This window comes from Salmo salar, chromosome ssa16, assembly GCF_905237065.1.
Source record: "Salmo salar chromosome ssa16, Ssal_v3.1, whole genome shotgun sequence".
NCBI classification, from domain to species: Eukaryota; Metazoa; Chordata; class Actinopteri; order Salmoniformes; family Salmonidae; genus Salmo; species Salmo salar.
Genome location: NC_059457.1, coordinates 67,583,773 through 67,603,028, shown reverse-complemented (window position 1 = coordinate 67,603,028; position 19,256 = coordinate 67,583,773). Strand labels below are relative to the sequence as shown.

At 46.3% G+C, this 19,256-nt stretch overlaps 2 protein-coding genes across 9 annotated transcripts in view; one reads left to right on the top strand and one right to left on the bottom strand.

Annotated features, from left to right (window-relative positions):
• LOC106574228 (protein TANC1) overlaps nucleotides 1-8,839 on the top strand; it is a 50,657-nt gene extending 41,818 nt beyond the window's left edge. The window contains exons 20-28 of one of the 2 annotated variants that reach the window (XM_014149921.2): nucleotides 2,015-2,148; nucleotides 2,317-2,440; nucleotides 3,475-3,650; nucleotides 3,862-3,994; nucleotides 4,113-4,142; nucleotides 4,242-4,333; nucleotides 4,582-4,728; nucleotides 6,228-6,328; nucleotides 6,454-8,839. In XM_014149921.2, coding sequence (XP_014005396.1) covers nucleotides 2,015-2,148; nucleotides 2,317-2,440; nucleotides 3,475-3,650; nucleotides 3,862-3,994; nucleotides 4,113-4,142; nucleotides 4,242-4,333; nucleotides 4,582-4,728; nucleotides 6,228-6,328; nucleotides 6,454-7,906 — 2,390 coding nt within the window. In that variant the 3' untranslated portion in view covers nucleotides 7,907-8,839. The remainder of the gene's footprint in view (nucleotides 1-2,014; nucleotides 2,149-2,316; nucleotides 2,441-3,474; nucleotides 3,651-3,861; nucleotides 3,995-4,112; nucleotides 4,143-4,241; nucleotides 4,334-4,581; nucleotides 4,729-6,227; nucleotides 6,329-6,453) is intronic. The other variant, XM_014149922.2, reaches the window with a different exon arrangement.
• A 1,691-nt stretch (nucleotides 8,840-10,530) lies between these two features.
• On the bottom strand, nucleotides 10,531-18,677 carry wdsub1 (WD repeat, sterile alpha motif and U-box domain containing 1). 7 transcript variants are annotated; one of them, XM_014149928.2, is made up of 13 exons: nucleotides 18,524-18,677; nucleotides 14,834-15,253; nucleotides 14,489-14,676; nucleotides 14,219-14,305; nucleotides 13,980-14,073; nucleotides 13,820-13,853; nucleotides 13,655-13,695; nucleotides 13,432-13,538; nucleotides 13,098-13,115; nucleotides 12,448-12,474; nucleotides 12,146-12,325; nucleotides 11,084-11,218; nucleotides 10,531-10,923 (listed from the first exon to the last, which is right to left on the bottom strand). In XM_014149928.2, the coding sequence occupies exons 2-13, from the start codon at nucleotides 15,229-15,231 to the stop codon at nucleotides 10,772-10,774; spliced, it is 1,461 nt and encodes a 486-aa protein (XP_014005403.1). In that variant the 5' UTR covers nucleotides 15,232-15,253; nucleotides 18,524-18,677; the 3' UTR covers nucleotides 10,531-10,771. The 7 variants fall into 7 exon arrangements, with proteins under 7 accessions (XP_014005403.1, XP_014005406.1, XP_014005404.1 ...); XM_014149931.2 differs by having other exon boundaries at nucleotides 13,098-13,112; XM_014149929.2 differs by lacking the exon at nucleotides 18,524-18,677 and adding an exon at nucleotides 17,202-17,365.
• Nucleotides 18,678-19,256: the final 579 nt, after the last annotated feature.

Here is a 19,256-nt window from a genome sequence, read left to right as displayed (position 1 = left end):
GTAACAGTCTCTAAGGTGCAGGGTAGAGTAATGGGTGCTAGTAACAGTCTCTAAGGTGCAGGGTAGAGTAATGGGTGCTAGTAACAGTCTCTAAGGTGCAGGGTAGAGTAATGGGTGCTAGTAACAGTCTCTAAGGTGCAGGGTAGAGTAATGGGTGCTAGTAACAGTCTCTAAGGTGCAGGGTAGAGTAATGGGTGCTAGTAACAGTCTCTAAGGTGCAGGGTAGAGTAATGGGTGCTAGTAACAGTCTCTAAGGTGCAGGGTAGAGTAATGGGTGCTAGTAACAGTCTCTAAGGTGCAGGGTAGAGTAATGGGTGCTAGTAACAGTCTCTAAGGTGCAGGGTAGAGTAATGGGTGCTAGTAACAGTCTCTAAGGTGCAGGGTAGAGTAATGGGTGCTAGTAACAGTCTCTAAGGTGCAGGGTAGAGTAATGGGTGCTAGTAACAGTCTCTAAGGTGCAGGGTAGAGAAATGGGTGCTAGTAACAGTCTCTAAGGTGCAGGGTAGAGTAATGGGTGCTAGTAACAGTCTCTAAGGTGCAGGGTAGAGTAATGGGTGCTAGTAACAGTCTCTAAGGTGCAGGGTAGAGTAATGGGTGCTAGTAACAGTCTCTAAGGTGCAGGGTAGAGTAATGGGTGCTAGTAACAGTCTCTAAGGTGCAGGGTAGAGTAATGGGTGCTAGTAACAGTCTCTAAGGTGCAGGGTAGAGTAATGGGTGCTAGTAACAGTCTCTAAGGTGCAGGGTAGAGTAATGGGTGCTAGTAACAGTCTCTAAGGTGCAGGGTAGAGTAATGGGTGCTAGTAACAGTCTCTAAGGTGCAGGGTAGAGTAATGGGTGCTAGTAACAGTCTCTAAGGTGCAGGGTAGAGTAATGGGTGCTAGTAACAGTCTCTAAGGTGCAGGGTAGAGTAATGGGTGCTAGTAACAGTCTCTAAGGTGCAGGGTAGAGTAATGGGTGCTAGTAACAGTCTCTAAGGTGCAGGGTAGAGTAATGGGTGCTAGTAACAGTCTCTAAGGTGCAGGGTAGAGTAATGGGTGCTAGTAACAGTCTCTAAGGTGCAGGGTAGAGTAATGGGTGCTAGTAACAGTCTCTAAGGTGCAGGGTAGAGTAATGGGTGCTAGTAACAGTTTCTAAGGTGCAGGGTAGAGTAATGGGTGCTAGTAACAGTCTCTAAGGTGCAGGGTAGAGTAATGGGTGCTAGTAACAGTCTCTAAGGTTCAGGGCAGGGTAGTGGTGACTGTTTAACAGTCTGATGGCCTGGAGATAGTAGCTGTTTATCAGTCTCTCAGTCCCAGCTTTGATGCACTTGTACTTTCTCTGCCTTCTAGATGGTGGCGGGGTGAACAGGCCTTGGCTCAGGTCCTTGATGATCTTCTTGGCCTTCCTGTGACCGCAGCTTCCCTGGTCTGCACTGTCTGCTTGTGTCCCAAATGACACTCTATTCCCTATATAGTGCACTACTTTTGACAAGAGCACTATGGGCCCCGGTCAGAAGTAGTGCACTAATTAGGGAATAGGGTGCCTTTTGGGAGGTATATACTGTCTGGATGGATGCTCCATACCCAAGACTAGATGGCTGGTTGGGCAAGCTGTGGCCAATACCCATCAAATCTGTCTCTCTCTCTCTCTCTGCCAGGCCAGGCCAGCTGCAAGACTTTTAACAGCCTCAGCTAAGAGCCTGCCTCTCTAGAGAGCATAGGGAGATATGGGCCCGGTCTAAAATAGTCTTTGAAAGTCATACTCGGGGGTGTGACGTTGTCTGTTCACAGTGTACTGTAGCTCACATTGCCTGTGCGGTGCCAATATTATACTCTCGTTCAGGTGTTACTCTCTCTAATCTTGCTGTGTGTCCTTGAATTGTTGAGCAGTAGTGCTGCAACTGCAGTACTACTAGAGTCAAGTACATTGTAACTGTCTCCAAACAATCAATAAAGCAGAAACAAAAGATGACTTTCATTCAGAGCACGGTGGTGAAGTAGGTAGTTGACCACTGTTCTGGGGGTCTCTCTCTCAGCTCTGAGTGCGGCTGCAGGCCGGGGCAGGACAGAGACGTGTGTTTTCCTGCTGGAGAGGGGTGCAGGGGCGGAGCAGCCCAACCGGAGGGGGGTGGTCCCTCTCTTCAGCTGCATCAGGCATGGACACCCCCAGGTGAGAATCATTCTGATGAGTCTTTCTGTTAGACTTCTAATTTTCCTGTTTTACAGCACTGATGGCTGTCCTATCACTCATGCTCTCGCTCTCTCGGTCTCTCTCTTGCTCTCACTCTCTCTCGGTCTCTCTCTCTTTCGGTCTCTCCCTCTCTCCCCCCCCTCTCAGGTAGCAGAGCTGTTTCTGCAGCGCGGTGTGGACATTAACACCATCGATAAGCAGGGCCGCAGTTTGCTGATGGTGGCAGCCAGCGAGGGCCACCTCAGCACTGTGGACTTCCTGCTGACAAAGGGTGAGAGGTCAAGGGTCAGGGTCACATCATGGTACATGTCAATTCTCAGTGCACTAAGGGGGATAGAGTGTTATTTGAGATTTTTTTATTTATTTTGTAGCTCTGAGATATACAGTATATACTTTTATTATTAGGTACACCGAGTTCACAAAAATGGTTCGCTCCTACAGACAGTGAGTCACGTGGCCGTGGCTTGCTATATAAAGCAGGGAGACAGGCATCAAGGCATTCAGTTACTGTTCATTTGAACGTAACCTAAAACTCGTGACCTAAGTGACTTTGAGCATAGTATGAGCGTCAGTGCCAGGCACTTTGTCGCACCATTCTCAGAAACGGTCGGCTTCCTGGGATTTTCACGCACTACAGTGTCTAGGGTTTACAGAGAATGTTGCGACAAACAAAAAACATCCAGTCAGCAGCAGTCCTGTGGGTGAAAACAGCTCGTCGATGAGAGGTTGAACGAGAATGACAAGAATCGTGCAAGCTAACAGGCGGTCCACTATCAAGCAAATAACGGTGCAGTACAACAGTGGGGTGCAGAAAGGCATCTTGGAGTGCACAACTCATCGGTCCTTGTCACGGATGGTTTATTGCAGCAGACGACCAAACTGGGTTCCACTCCTATCAGCTAAAAACAAGAAGAAGCAGTTCCAGCGGGCACACGATCACCAACACTGAACAATTGAGGAGTGGAAAAACATTGCCTTGTCTGACGAATCCCGGTTCCTGTTGCGTCATGCTGATGGCAGTCAGGATTTGGCATAAGCAACGAGTCCATGGCCCCATCCTGCCTGGTGTCAACGGTACAGGCTTGTGGCGGTGGTGTACTGGTGTGGGGAATGTTTTCCTGGCACACGTTAGGTCCCTTGATACCAATTGAGCAGCGGTTCTACGCCCCGAAGAATTCAGGCTGTTCTGGAGGGAAAGGAAGGTCCGACCCAGTACTAGATGGGTGTACCTAATAAACTGGCCACTGAGTGTATGTCAGTCTCAGTTGCAGTGGACTGAGCATGTTATTTCTGATCTGGTTCCAGGCGCGTCTTTAGCCTCCGTGGACAAGGAGGGCCAGACAGCACTGAGCTGGGCGTGTCTGAAGGGTCAGAAGGGCGTGGTGCAGCGCCTGGTAGAGAAGGGGGCAGAGATAGACCACCCTGACAGGAACGGACGTACCCCTCTCGACCTGGCAGCTTTCAACGGTGATGCAGAGACGGTGGGGTTACTTTTAATACTGCAAACTGGAGAAAAAATGTATCCACATAATTCTGATTTCGCTGCAACTGGCCTAGATCGTCTAAAACTGGCCTAGATTGTAGATTTTTAAAAACACAGTACTGAATTTACACAATTCGCTCCAGCACCTTTGGCCTTGTTTGAATCCTTTTAAAATGCTGTTTGTTTTGTGGTGTCCTCTACAACCACAGGTTCAGTACCTGGTGGAGAAGGGTGCGGTGGTGGAGCATGTGGACCACAGTGGGGTGAGGCCTCTGGAGAGGGCTGTGGGCTGTAGGAACACTGCTGTAGTGGTCACCCTACTGAAGAAAGGGGCCAAGCTGGGTGAGTTAGAGTTGACCTGATCTGTCGGTGTTAAAGCCCTGCAGGGTCTTGAGGAAGGCTCTATCCACATCATGTATTTCACCCCTCTTTCTCTTCACTCCTTTCTACCTGCTAAAAGGCTACAGAACATCCCCTTATGATCGATCAGGTACTTTCTTTAGATACCTTTTACAACGTTTTGTGTGTGTGTGTGTGTGTGTGTGTGTGTGTGTGTGTTTTAACCTGTGTTCTCTTACCTCTTGACCAGGTCATGCTACGTGGGCGATGGCCACATCCAAACCAGACGTCCTCCTCATCCTCCTACAGAAACTCATGGAGGAGGGCAACCTGCTGTATAAGGTGGGTTAACAACAAAAGGAAAACCTGATCTCTCTCGCTGTGTGTGTGTGTGTGTGTGTGTGTGTGTGTGTGTGTGTGTGTGTGTGTGTGTGTGTGTGTGTGTGTGTCACTGTCTGTCATGAAAGTGTGTCCAATTAGAAAATCTGCTAGCCCCCTTCTCCAAATCAATGTCTGTATTTTCTCTCCCTCTCCATCTCTCCCTCCCTCCTCTCTCTCTCCATCTCTCCCTCCTTCCTCTCTCTCTCCAGAAGGGGAGGATGAAGGAGGCAGCCCAGAGGTATCAGTACGCCCTGAGGAAGTTCCCCCGAGACGGCTTCGGAGACGACCTGAAGGGCCTGAAAGAGCTCCGTGTCTCATTGTACCTCAATATGTCACGCTGCCGCAGGAAAACCAATGTGAGACACACACACACACACACACACTACTCTATCAGTTGTTAGAATTGAACATTTAATAAAACTGCAGGTTTTACGTCGTCTGATATTGCTACACACTAGAGAATTAGCTATTTTATAGAATTTAACACTGAATGAAATGTCCTATGACTGATATAGGAGTAGGTATAATGGATAGATCTTCATCTCAGCAGCCTGGAGGGAGTGCTCTAACACACCCTTGTTTTACCAGACAATATAATTAGACTGTTATACTAGAGTAGTGGTGGTAAAATGGCATCCTCCGGGCAAATTAATAATGGAAAGATGCAATGATGTGATACGGTCATCCTCTCCCATATACTGGAGTAATCACTCACTCACTCACACACACTTGCAAGGTGGACGCGTGTGCACAAACACGTGCACACACAAACCCACACGGAAAGAAGGGATCCTCCCTCCGTTGTTGCTGGTGGATATTGGGTCAGGGGGAAGAGAGAGCTGGCTGGGCACACATCATCCATATTTCATCATGCTGCAGGTGAACAGAACAGGAGGGGAGTGGGAGTATAGAGGCCATAAAAACTGTTATTAAAACATTGATCAGTTATTCAGAGCTGTGGATTTCAAGGCTGTGGTGTAATGCCCACCTCCATCTGAAGGACGGAATCACACTGTGGCTTGCTTCATATTCACCTGGGAGGAATGAGGGGAGCAGGGAAACCTCCACTAGAGCTGCTTATGAAGTCACCATTAAAGGCCCAGCTCAGTCAAAAACATGATTTATCTGTGTTTTATATATATTTCCACACTATGAGGTTGCAATAATACTGTGAAATTGTGAAAATGATGATAATGCCCTTTTATTGTAAAAGCTGTTTGAAAAGACATCACCAGGTGGTAAATTAGTTAATAAACCAATTAGAAAGAGTTCCGAAGCTCTCTGTTAATAACAGCTCAGTTTCCCCTCCCAGACAGTCCTAGCAAAATTATTACTTGAGAAATGTCTCTCTGCTAAGAAGCTATTTTAGTTCATTTTTGAAAATGTTTATGAAAACAATGAGTGTAAGGTACTTAATTGTTAACCAGAAATAATTTAATATTGAGATAAAAACCGCTGCATTGTACCTTTAAGAGTCGATAGTTTTCATTTCCGACATCTGATTGAAGGAGTTTTTTTTATGGTTTGGAGAGAAGCTATGAGCACTCGTCTGGAGAATCCATTAAGACACTGGGAGATAAAGCTGCTCTACTCTGAGCTGCACACAGATTAAGAATTCTCCAGTTAAACAACACTGAATTCCTCATTCCAGTCACTTACAGTAATTGCAAAGTGTGGCGCTGTGTGGACGACCGCTGGATTCACACTGCGCTCATTAACGCTCACAAACACATTACCCTGGCTAATGACCTTAAGACGTTGCTTTTGGCTTCTTCATGAGGAATTCAGGGTGGACAGAATTGAACAGTAAACATTCATAATTAACTGAGTTTCTGTCCTCTTTTTCCCCCGACAGGATTTTGGTATAGCAGAGGAGTTTGCCACCAAAGCCCTGGAACTGAAACCCAAGTCTTATGAGGCGTTCTACACCAGAGCACGAGCCAAGAGGAGCAGCAGGTTTGTACAGACCAGTTCTCCGTTAATACTGATATAAAGGAAGGGACTAGAATGGATGGGTACAGTTTTGTCTAAGGACCAGACAAACTCACCTCACGCTATGTTGGCCTCATGTGTCCATCCAGGCAGTATGCGGCGGCGCTAGCTGACCTCAGCGAGGCGTCTCGGCTCTGCCCCACCAACCGGGAGATCCGCCGTCTGCTGACGCGTGTGGAGGACGAGTGTCAACAACAACAACAGCAGCAGTCCCCCAACACACCACAGGGCCAACAAGCAGCACACAGCCAGACTCCCGACGACCTCACAGAGAGGAGCCAGGACACAGAGAGGAGCTGTGATACACAGAGCCCGGATGAACTAGATGATGATTATGAAGAGATAGGGGGAGAGGAAGAGCCCTCACAGAACCCTTATGGACCAAACAGGCCCAAGAACCCCTATGGACCCGACAGGGCTCTCCCACAAGTACCAGGCGCAGCTCCCCTGGACCCCAGGCCTGGTTCCCCTCTGGATGGGTCCACACAGACCAACCTGTCTCTGGACAAGCAGGGCCCTGTCCTACAGGGTCCTAGACAGAACCAAAGCATGAAGACCAAGCAGCAGCACTGTAACTCCCTGCAGGTAGGGGGCAGACCAGGTGGCAGGCCTATGTCACTGTGTGGCCCCTCCAGCCCCCTGCCAGGCAGACACATCTCCACCTCCCTGAGACCCAGCCCTGGCCTGGGCATCGACATCAGCCCTCTGCCCTCTTCCACAGACCACCAACCGGGGCTCACCCCTGCCAACCACCACCACTCCTCATCAGTCCAGCCCTTCCAGGGCCACTCCTCCAGCCTGGCTAGGGGAACAGACAGGCTCTCAGCCCACCACGGCACCAGGCTGGACGGACAGGCTGGGTCCCTCACCCCTGGGTTTGGTAAGGAGGTAAGGAGGGAGGGTTCTGGGGGGTCGGCTGGCCCCGGTCTGCGTTCTGGTGGTCAGACGGGCAGTATGAAGGCCTCCAGCTCTAGCAGTAGCTTAGCCTCCAGCGGGACCCTGTCAGACAGCGGCAGGACCCAGGCGCCTCAGGGGCCCGACGTGCCTCGCCCCAAACCGGCTAAACCAGAGCTCAAGCCTCGGCCCTTCATGGGGGTGAAAGACAAGGCAGTGCGTGTCCAGGGGCAGCCCCCACCTGGACTGTGCTGGCAAGGTCAGCCTCACTCCCAGCCACTCTCCCCTGAAGGTCTAGAGAACCAGAGACACAGCATGGCCCCTATGGACAACATCCAGGGATTGAACAATGAGTTCAAGCAGAGGTCCTCTTACGCGGAGCCACTGCAGAGCCAGGCTCCCCTCCAGGTGCTCAACGGGGCCCAGGCTCAGGCCCAACACCTGGCCCAACAGGCTCAGGCCAAGGCCCTGGCCAGGGAGTTTGGAGACAGGTTCTACCACAGGGAGCCAAGACCAGGTCCAGCTGCAGGCCTACATCACTCCTCCCAGTTCCCAGACGGGAACCACCGGCAGGCAGGGCTCACCAGAGATAACCCAGCCATCCTACCCATCAAACCTAAACGCTCCTTTATAGAATCCAACGTCTGAACTGACCCTACATTCAGTCAAGCACAAACACAGGTGCAGACACCATAACAAGTGTCTCTGTATTCCAGAGAAACGGTGGCAAGGGAAGGGTTTCAAAGTTTATTTCTTAATCTGACTCTTGTAAAGTGACAGTGTATGTGATGCACTGCGTTTAGACTTAAGCAGCATTTGAGGCTTTTGTGCTTTTTGCGTAAGCATGCCTAGAGCAACGCCAGTAAGCCAACAACACAGTGCACATAATCAGACCTGGGAAGCATCATATCGTACCAGCCCAATAGCTGAACAGTAGCACAGCATCCTACTATGGGCCATTATAACAATGTAACTATGATGTAGTTTGTAAAGAACAACACTAAAGGGTTTCGATACTAATGGACGAGAAGCCATTTGAGTAAACGATTGGCTAATGATCGGCACGCATATTCAATAGGGATGTTTATACATTAGATTTGTATGTGTTCTATTTATAGATTATATAAGTGGCGACAGCCTTTGTCAGTATAACGGAGCCCTCAATGCAAAGTGTTTCACAATGCATGGAGGGTTCTTATCCTTTGTACATTTTATAAATAATCATATTTAAGTGTACATATAATCCTACGGACATTGTTGTAACTGCTTGTTGTTGCGGTCTATGTTCATTTATTTACTGTGCCGAGGGCTTGGTCAGCTGTAAGAGCAATATATTTGATATAGTTATTTTTGCACAGCTAGAGAAATAATTGAAAAGTTGATGGATTTATTTAGTTTGTGTGCGCCCAACATTAACAGTTTACAGTAAGGTACAGAATAGCTTGTAAGGGTATTATTGGTGAGACGATACAGATATTCTACATGAACACTGTTGCCATCTTCGTGAGCTATGCGACACATTATACAGACTATGCTCAAGCACTACTACCATAATCATGGGAAAATAAAATCTCTTTGGAAGACTAAAATGACATTTCCCTTCCACTCATTTCAAACACCCATGTGTACCGACATCTGCTATCCTTGTTATAGAACTTCAGCCATAGATTGAACACTTCTGTTGTTGACACCAGTATCCCTTAAATGCATTTTCCTCATTACAGCCTTATTCTAAAATGGATAATCATTTTTTTAATCCTCATCCATCTACACACAATAACCTTAATGACAAAACAAAAAAATGTTTTTAGAAATGTTTGCAAATTTATTACAAATAACAAACTGAAATACCTCATTTACATAAGTATTCATACCCTTTGCTATTAGACTCAAAATTGAGCTCAGGTGCATCCTGTTTCCATTGATCATCCTTGAGATGTTTCTACAACTTGATTGGAGTCCACCTGTGGTAAATTCAATTCATTGGACATGATTTGAAATGGCAAACACCTGTCTATGTAAGGTCCCACAGTTGACAGTGCATGTCTGAGCAAAAACCAAGCCATGAGGTTGAATGAGGCACAGATCTAGAAAAGGGTACCAAAACATTTCTGCAGCATTGAAGGACCCGAAGAACATAGTGGCCTCCATCATTCTTAAATGGAAGAAGTTTGGAACCACCAAGAGACTCTTCCTAAGCTGACCTCTCAACCAAACTGAGCACTCGGGGGAGAAGGGCCTTGGTCAGGGAGGTGACCAAGAACCCGATGGTCACTCTGATAGAGCACCAAAGTTCCTCTGTGGAGATCGGAAAACCTTCCAGAAGGACAACCATCTCTGCAGCACTCCACCGATCAGGACTTTATGGTAGAGTGGCCAGGTGGAAGCCACTCCTCAGTAAAAGGCACATGACAGCCCGCTTGGAGTTGGCCAAAAGGCATCTAAACTGTCAGACCATAAGAAACAAGATTCTCTGGTCTGATGAAACCAAGACTGAACTCTTTGGCCTGAATGCCAAGCGTTACATCTGGAGGAAACCTGGCACCATCCCTACTGTGACGCATGGTGGTGGCAGCATCGTGCTGTGGGGATGTTTTTCAGCAGCAGGGACTGGGAGACTAGTCAGGATTGAGGGAAAGATGAACGGAGAAAAGTACAGAGATCTTTGATGAAAACCTGCTCCAGAGCACTGAGGACTTCAGACTGTGGCGATGGTTCACCTTCCAACAGGACAATGACCCTGAGCACACAGCCAAGACAACGCAGGAATGGCTTCGGGACAAGTCTCTGAATGTCCTTGAGTGGCCCAGCCAGAGCCTGGACTTGAACCCGATCGAACATCTCTGGAGACCTGAAAATGGTTGTGTAGTGACGCTCCCCATCCAACCTGACATAGAGCTTGAGAGGATCTGCAGAGAAGAATGGGATAAACTCCCCAAATACAAGTGTGCAAAGCTTGTAGTTTCATACCCAAGAAGACTCGAGGCTGTAATCACTGCCAAATGAGCTTCAACAAAAGTACTGAGTAAAGGGTCGGAATATTTATGTAAATGTGATTTTTTCATACATTTGCTCACATGTCTAACCTGTTTTTGCTTTGTCATTATGGAGTATTGTGTGTAGATTAATGAGGGGGAAAAAACAATTTAATCAATTTTAGAATAAGGCTGTAATGTAACAAAATGTGGAAAAAGTCAAGGGGTCTGAATACTTTCCGAAGGCACTGTACATTGTATCATTGTCCATGAAATGGTTTTGGAGAGAGTAGAGTAAATAGCCGAGATAAACATGGTCAACATGCATGAGTTTGAGAATATATATATTAGAATGTCTCATCAGCTATAAATTCTAAAGCAGTTTCATCCCAACAGACACAGTGAGGGGTTGAATCGAAGCTCAGTATGGTCAGCCTGAAAACATCATCATGTATGACTTTTGGTCAGAAGTTAACTGAGGGATAGACCCGCCTTCAGATTGAAATGGATGTAGAAGATGACCCTGCATCCCTCTTTCTCACTGGCTGGTCCTCCAGCGTCCAATAGCCATCTTGAGGGTTCGGTTTGGGGTCAGAAGTGTTGTCTGTAAGGGCAGGTTGGTCATGGGGCTGGAACGATTCTTGGTTGCGATCCAGCTCTCAATCGCTTCCCTCTCATAGGAGTACCCATCTGTCCAGAAGAAAAGGTAGACAAGATGGATAGTGTGTTTTGCATCCTTTAAAAGCATGCCACTGTTTTGCAAAACATGTTGTATCATAGAAATAGATAGAATCTTGATAGCTAAAAAGGCACAGACAGAAAGACAGGTGGCCATGGGGGCGTGTCCCACCTGCAGCAATAACAGGGTCCTTCATCAGCTCTCTGGTGATTGGACAGAGGTACTCATCAGGAACACCGGTACACACACACCCTGCCTTCAGCTCCTCCACCTTCCTCAGGACCTTACTGCGCAAGCCCACAGACTCTACAGCACACCAACAGGAAACAACCAGGCAGAGAGTTGGGAAAATTGTACATTGGCCTTGCATCATTTGTGGACGTGATATCCTAGCTTGAGCACACAGCGTACATGACCCAGTTCCTGGTCACCATGGAGACTACAGTAAAGTGAGGTCAGTCTGTGTGTGTGTGTGTGTGTGTGTGTGTGTGTTAGACACACAAAAACCAAAATGAGCCCTCCGCCCCTGAGAGGAAAAATAATCATCTCTCTCCATCAGGAAGATAACAACCTGGCATGGTGCCATCCCTCACTCTCAGAAACCGTGGAGAGTAGAAGAGACACCAGTGTCTACTAAGAGATTCATCTCTTTTAGAGAACAGGGCTGTTTGGTTACTATGGTTGCTATTGGCGTGAGAGACCATCAACAACAGACCCACACCTACCACCTCACAGAGAAACTAGGGTGAAAGAGCTTTATTTAAAAGAGAAGAGATACGGATCAACCAAAATCTGTAAATCACATTTTCAGATGGATTCTGGAATTGTTTCAGACAGAAATGGTATTAGCTGTAAACCATTTTTTATTTTACAGGATATGTATTTTGGGATGAGAGTTTTGTTATATAATAGGAGCAGAAATCTTAACGCAGATTACACTCGCGGTGCAGAATACACATGGCCTAACCTAAAGCTGTGCAGTTAAAATGTATGTAATTCTGAGTAAATCTCATATTACCATTCATTCCTCAATGTTCACCTTGTTTTTCATTTGTCCCTCCCCCTACTTAAAAAAAAGATTCCAGCCTGAGTATGTGATGACGCTCCGTTTCCAGCTACTGTACAAAATGTGGATCTCAGATACCAGACTGACAAGTGGGTAATGTGTATAATATGATAATGCACATTATTATGATCATGTGTATTGTTGATGGTGTGATGTGCCGTCCCCACCTATGTTGAGTTCTGAGGCCAGTGTCTCCTTGGTCAGACTGACGAGCTCCGCCCCATCGATGTTATTTGTCTTGAAGTTTTCCACCAGCGCCTGCAGCCCCTCCTCACACAGCCACGCCCCCACATCCTCCTCTGACCAATCACTGACCAGAAGCCTGGAGTGACCCAGCAACTTTCTGCCTAATAGGTCGGAAAACAGGAAGTGACTGCACATTAGTATTTCTCAAAGACATGTTGTTACTATAGGTATTAATGTGTAATCTATCCAAAGTTTCTATAGTGCTTTTTAGTCACTTTCCCACCTTCGCATGAGAATGTTGCAGTTTCAACTGGAAAACAAGATGTGAAAAATGAAATACATTTCAAACGGCACAGTAAGACTCCACTTAAAAAATAATACCCTTCTCAACTAAAATGGTGAACATTAACATATTTAAAATTAGTCATTGAATTGCAAGCCTTTTATTGACAAGCCTCTCTTAGAAAGAGCTATGTATAGGTTATTGGAAAACTAGCAGGTGAGAGGAGAGGAAGAAAGCATTGTGAGCCTATAGAAGTACCCTGGGTGTACAAAACACAAACACCTGCTCTTTCCATAACATAGACGGATGAATCCCTGACGAATTGAGGCTGTTCTGAGGGCAAAAAGGGGGTGCAACTCAATATTAGGAAGGTGTTCTTAATGTTTTGTACACCAACACAGTGAATCCAAACGAAAAGTGAAAAGCAACTCGGTTCTCGGCAGGCAGTGCTTCAAGGCAAAAATCACCTGGAAACACAACAGGCTATGAAAGACTCAGTCATATTAGCAGAAGGCATAACCACCGGGGTAGAAGTATCACTCTCAATAAAGCCCTCTGATAGCAGTGGGGTTTCACAGAAACCCTCCATCCCTCACTGCTTTCAGTGAGCAGATGGGTGGTGCAGATAAGGAAGAGAATTTAAAACTCACCAGGTAAAGACTTGCCTTCTTTTTTTCCCCCCCCATGATCCATGCAGAGAGGGATGGTGATTGGCAGAATAAAAAAAACATAATTAAGCCATAATCAATAAAGAAGAGCTGATGCAAAAAAAGCACATAATCACCAAGCTGTCATCACCATTAAGTCAATAGGATCTTTGTTTACATGAGAAAATAGTGAAACAGTACGTAGGAACCCCCACATCGTGACTCAGAATGCTAATGCCAGTCTTAATGCCAATAACACTGGAAGCTTGTCAGTACATGTATTTCTACATCCTTTCTTAGACTTCTGTCCATGTGTGTGTGTGTGTGCGTTACCCACCATTGCCACTGTGTCCGTCCTCTACTCTCCATATATTGACAGTCTTGTCCATAGAACCCGTGGCGAACAGAGGTGTGCTGGGAGAGAAGGCACACGCCGTCACGTACCTACAGCAAAGGATCATGGGAGGGAGGACGGAAAGTTACATTTTTTTTTAAAGTAGGCTATTCGAATAAGGCCATTGAGATGTGACGATGTCCCAAAGGGTAAGAAGGAAGATTACCTCTCATGTTGGTTCAACGTGTAGAGCAAAGTCCCCTGGCTCTGAAAAAGCAACAACATTCAAGTTCAGATGGGAGGTGTTCACGGATTTCTATGTGGAACATTAACATGTGGGAGTTAAACTGAAATGACATCTACGGTAATGAAAAGAGCTCGAGTGTCTTACAGCATCATACACTGTGGCTGTTTTGTCCACTGAGCTGCAACAGAAAAGGAAATGGTAAAAAGCAACACACTTCTCCCCCTTGTGGCCAGTTGGAGTAAATGTATAACTTTATCTTGACTAACAGAGCGCTTTGCCATAGATCACCTACGGGCTGACTTACCCAGACACAAGCAGCTGTCCGTCTGCAGAGAAAGCACAGGAGAGCACCGGGGCCGACTGGCCGGTCAGGGTGTGCAGCAGCTGCATCTTACAACCTACGGGCCAGAGGAGACGGATGGACTGCGCCTTCAGATCATTCATTGTGAACACACATCCACCACATCATTCGATGATCAACATATCCACACCGTTCAACGTTAAACAGCACACTTGCGTATCCATAGCGCGTGGTCTACGTACTGCCTGTGTTGGACCTGGAGACGGTCCATATCTTCAGCGTGCTGTCTTGTCCACAGGAGGCCAGGCGGAACTGTACCCTACCGCTACCTGAGAGAGACGGGAGCAAATGAATCAAACACAACAAATTCACATACATGGAGACTCCCAAGATCCCAGATCAAAATGTTGCGCTGTATAGACAACTCCTCTGATCGTTGTCATGTTCGTACAAACAGATCTGGGAACAGGCCAACTCAAAGGACGGCGGGAGGAGGAGAATAGTATCATCACCACTGAGGATCTCGGGGCCAAAGCAGCAGCAGGTGACCCCCAGGTCGTGAGTGTTCTTCTCCGCGTGCAGCTGGTTCATGTCCAGGTCCCAAAGCCTGAGGTCCCCATACGTAGATCCAGTGACAAACATCTGGCCACAGGGGGTGAAGGAGCAGGCCACCATAGTGGTGTCATTCACCGCCCCCGTCCTGTCGACAAATAATCAGTTAAGAACACTCTGCAAGAGACAACACATAACATCAGTCTGCAGAGGCCAGCAAAGCCTCACTCGATATAGGCAACACACGCAGGCCTATTTCTGCTGAGATAACATGGAGATAAATTACACCTATCCATCAAGTTTACCTGTGCAATGTCTTCGTATGGAAATCCCAAAGACCTAAAGTACCATCAGACGCCCCCGAAACCAGGTGTGAAGAGTCGGGCGAGAAGGCGCAGACCCTGACGGGGTTCCTACCCGGATGCTCCAGCACTGCCTCTATCTCACCTGTGTCCGTTGACCACACGACTGTGGAACCATCAGTTGAACACGAGGCTAAATACTGACCACAGGCGCTGAAGCAACAACAGTGGACGCCATAGCCGTGACCAGAGAGCGGGGAGTATGGGACTTCGGAAAAGTCTCGGGTGTTGTAAATTCGTAAGGTTTTGTCAGCTGAACAGGTGGCCAGCAGTGTCGGGGAGAAGGCGCACCAGTTGACATCGTCGCGATGGTCTTGCAGGGTGCAGATCAGGGAGACCATTTGAGTTGGTCTTGAAAAATCCCTTTGACAATAGAATACATCTATTAACTACGTGACATTACAATGATTACAAGATAGCTAGCACTGTCACTTCACCCCTACCTACATGTACAAATGACCTCAACTAACATATTACCCCTGCAGACTGACTCGTTACCGGTATCCCCTGTATATAGCCTCGTTATGTTATTGTGTTACTTTATTATTTGTTACTTTAGTTTATTTTGTAAATATTTTCTTAACTCTTTTTGAACTGCACTGTTGGTTAAGGGCTTGTAAGTAAGCATTTCACAGTAAGGTTGTTTTATTCGGGCGCATGTGACAAATAAAGTTTGATTTGACTCATTATTATCAAACAGCTTGCCACACCTGGCAACCTCCTGAAGTTGCCAGAGCAGAGAGGTTGCAATCGCATGCATTTTAGCAAATAGGCTACTTACTACCCACTTGACTAACCACTGGGCAAAAACTGTTTGAATCAATGTTGTTTCCACGTCATTTCAAGCTAAAAAAAACAATGCGATGACGTTGAATCAACATGGAAAACTAATTAGGATTTACAAAAAGTCATCAAATTTAAGGGCTTTTAGTATTTTGACTGCCTCGCATGGTTCACCAACAACTTCTCAGACAGAGTTCAGTGTGTCAAATCGGAGGGCCTGTTGTCCGGACCTCTGGCAGTCTCTATGGGGTGCCACAGGGTTCAATCCTCGGGCCGACTCTTTTCTCTGTATACATCAACGATGTCGCTCTTGCTCCTGGTGATTCTCTGATCCACCTCGACACAGACGACACCATTCTGTATACTTCTGGCCCTTCTTTGGACACTGTGTTAACTAACCTCCAGGCGAGCTTCAATGCCATACAACTTTCCTTCCGTGGCCTCCAACTGCTCTTAAATGCAAGTAAAACTAAATGCATGCTCTTCAACCGATCGCTGCCCACACCTGCCCGCCCGTCCAGCATCCTTACTCTGGACGGTTCTGACCTAGAATATGTGGACAACTACAAATACCTAGGTGTCTGGTTAGACTGTAAACTCTCTTTCCAGACTCACATTAAGAATCTCCGATCCAAAATTAAATCTAGAATCGGCTTCCTATTTCGCAACAAAGCATCCCTCACTCACACTGCCAAACATACCACCGTAAAACTGACTATCCTACCGATCCTCGACTTCAGCGATGTAATTTACAAAATAGCCTCCAACACTCTACTCAGCAAATTGGATGCAGTCTATCACAGTGCCATCTGTTTTGTCACCAAAGCCTCATATACTACCCACCACTGTGACCTGTATGCTCTCGTTGGCTGGCCCTCGCTTCATACTCGTCGCCAAATCCACTGGCTCCGGGTCATCTATAAGTCTCTGCTAGGTAAAGCCCCGCCTTATCTCAGCTCACTGGTCACCATAGCAGCAGCCACCCGTAGCACGTGCTCCAGCAGGTATATTTCACTGATCATCCCCAAAGCCAATTCCTCCTTCGGCCGCCTTTCCTTCCAGTTCTCTGCTGCCAATGACTGGAATGAACTGCAAAAAAAAACTGAAGCTGGAGACTCATATCTCCCTCACTAGCTTTAAGCACCAGCTGTCAGAGCAGCTCACAGATCACTGCACCTGTATATAGCTCATCCGTAAATAGCCCATCCAACTACCTCATCCCATATCTTGGCCAGGTCGCAGTTGTAAATGAGAACATGTTCTCAACTAGCCTACCTGGTTAAATAAAGGTGTGGGGGGGAATATATATTTCACCCGACTTTTAACCTAAATCCAATGACATGGTGATAGGTTTTGTTGATTTCACGTTAGTTGATAACTCAACCAAATGTAAATCAAATCTATACATTGAACTGACGTCTGTGCCCAGTGGGTAGGTAGTAGCGAGCAGATCCGGCACCTTACGCTTGCACTACAGGGTCGGACAGGCTTCGCAGAGCTGGCGCGAGATAAGGCTCAGAAAATGTACCTCAATCCAGGGATGATAAAGGCTTTGAGAACCTCGAATCAATTGTCCCATTATCCCAACTCTTACAGCGACAAGATTGAACGACTGCTAGTTTTTTCAGGAAAACTGCACTTTTATTCCTCATGCTAAATAGTAGTTGCCACATCAGCCATTTTGGAATAGCAGTGTCAGCCAATCAGCTCCTTTGTTGTTCAGCGCAACGTGATATTCCATAATGGCTGCTGTGGCTAAAACTAGTTAATTTGTAGCCAATAAAACTGAACTCCGCGAATAACGATGGAGTTGCGCGTCTAGTGAAACTAGTTTCAGCACCCAACGACTAGCCCGCAATTACACACCACATTTCGGGCAAGTATTTGGGTGCTGAAATCTGTCGTTTTTTAAAATAAGAACTTCATTTTATGTGATGTCGGAACTCCAGCCCGCCCACTCTGGTCGCCACTTAACTCCATGGTAAATAGTGGCTAGTTAACATTAGGACTAAAAGAGCAATTTCCCGAAAAACGATCAGTCTTTCAATGTTCTCTGTGTAATATTTGGGAGTAATCGAAGTACAACTCATCCCTGGAATTAGGTATGTTTTCAGAGCCATATGCGCTGTCTTAATTTAACGCTGCAATATTTAACTTTTTGGGCGACCCGACCAAATTCACATAATAATGCGAGTTATAAATGTCATTGAAAGCAATTCTAAGAAGCTGTTCTATGTGCACTATTTCTATGCTTCCCGATCTTAAGTTTAGTTTTTTTTTTCTCCGTCTTTTACTTTCACTATTGTACACCAGCTTTAAAACAGCTGAAAATACTGTAATGAAACAAGCAGGGAACAGGTCTCGGTCCCTCGACCTAGCCCGAAGTCCAGCACGCTATCGACTGTGCCCCAAAAGCATGCTCGTGCGGCAGACTCGACATCCGCCCTTATAAACCCAGGGTCGTTACAATACAATATTTTTGTTTATAGAAAATATATTTGACATCAGTTTAGATGGTACAATGATTATCTACACTATACTTGCTTGTTTGTTTTTATCACAAACTGGAATTAGGCACACTATTCGAATTTTTGCCAACCACAAATGGTGGAGCGATTTATGTATAGTGCACCTTTATGCAAACTGCCTAACTGACCCTGTAATGCAGCTATAAGCAAGCATAATGTGTCGGATCTGCTGCTAACCCTTTAGCTATTCTAGCTGTTTGTACAACAACAGCATCATTCTATGCTCCTGTTGTTTAGTTTGTATTATAACAAATGCATGTAAATACAAAGCCAGTATTATTTTATATTCAAACTAAAGTGGTATTTATGTTTATTCGCTTACCTCTTTGCGTGTCTCTGGTCAATGTTTACTTCCTGGTCATGCGCACGCTGTCATATGATCAGCTGACCGTAATGACCCCCCCCAGAAATATGCATCTATGGGTAGCTGTAGTGACCAGGGTATTGCAGCGTTCACGACAACTGGGAACTCGCGAAAAAAACGAGCGCTGACTTGGAAAATTAGTTTGAACGGTCATCCAACTCAAAACGCTATAGCTTCGACTAACCGATCTTAAGATCACTGACGTCATTATTTGACCACGTTTTTTCCAAGTTCCCATTTGTCGTGAACGCACCATATGGCGAGTGAGTGTGTCCACATGAGTTGGTGTGTAGACAGGGAATCAGCTAATTGTGCAGATTTTCTGCAACTCAAGAAACGGAAGAAAAAAACAGCTCAATCAAAACCGTCTAACCTAAAGTAGAGCGCTTTCCACACGCCCACTATTTTCCTTTCGACAAACCCACACTCCAGTCGCCATATTGGGATGCAGCTACGTCCCTTTCTCGAAAAATTAGCCATGGAGCTTGCAAGCATGCAGTCCTAAAAACCGTAAATGAGTTCGTTCAGCCATTCCTATGGGGGGAAATTAATGGGGAAAGAATAGGGTTTTGGGATAAACGGCGAAAATAAGGTCACAGGCTTAGGAGGAGATCTTATACATTTTGTTCTATGAGGTTAACATGAAGAGTTAACACAAAGCCTTTGTGCTTTGTTATTTTTTGGATTACAT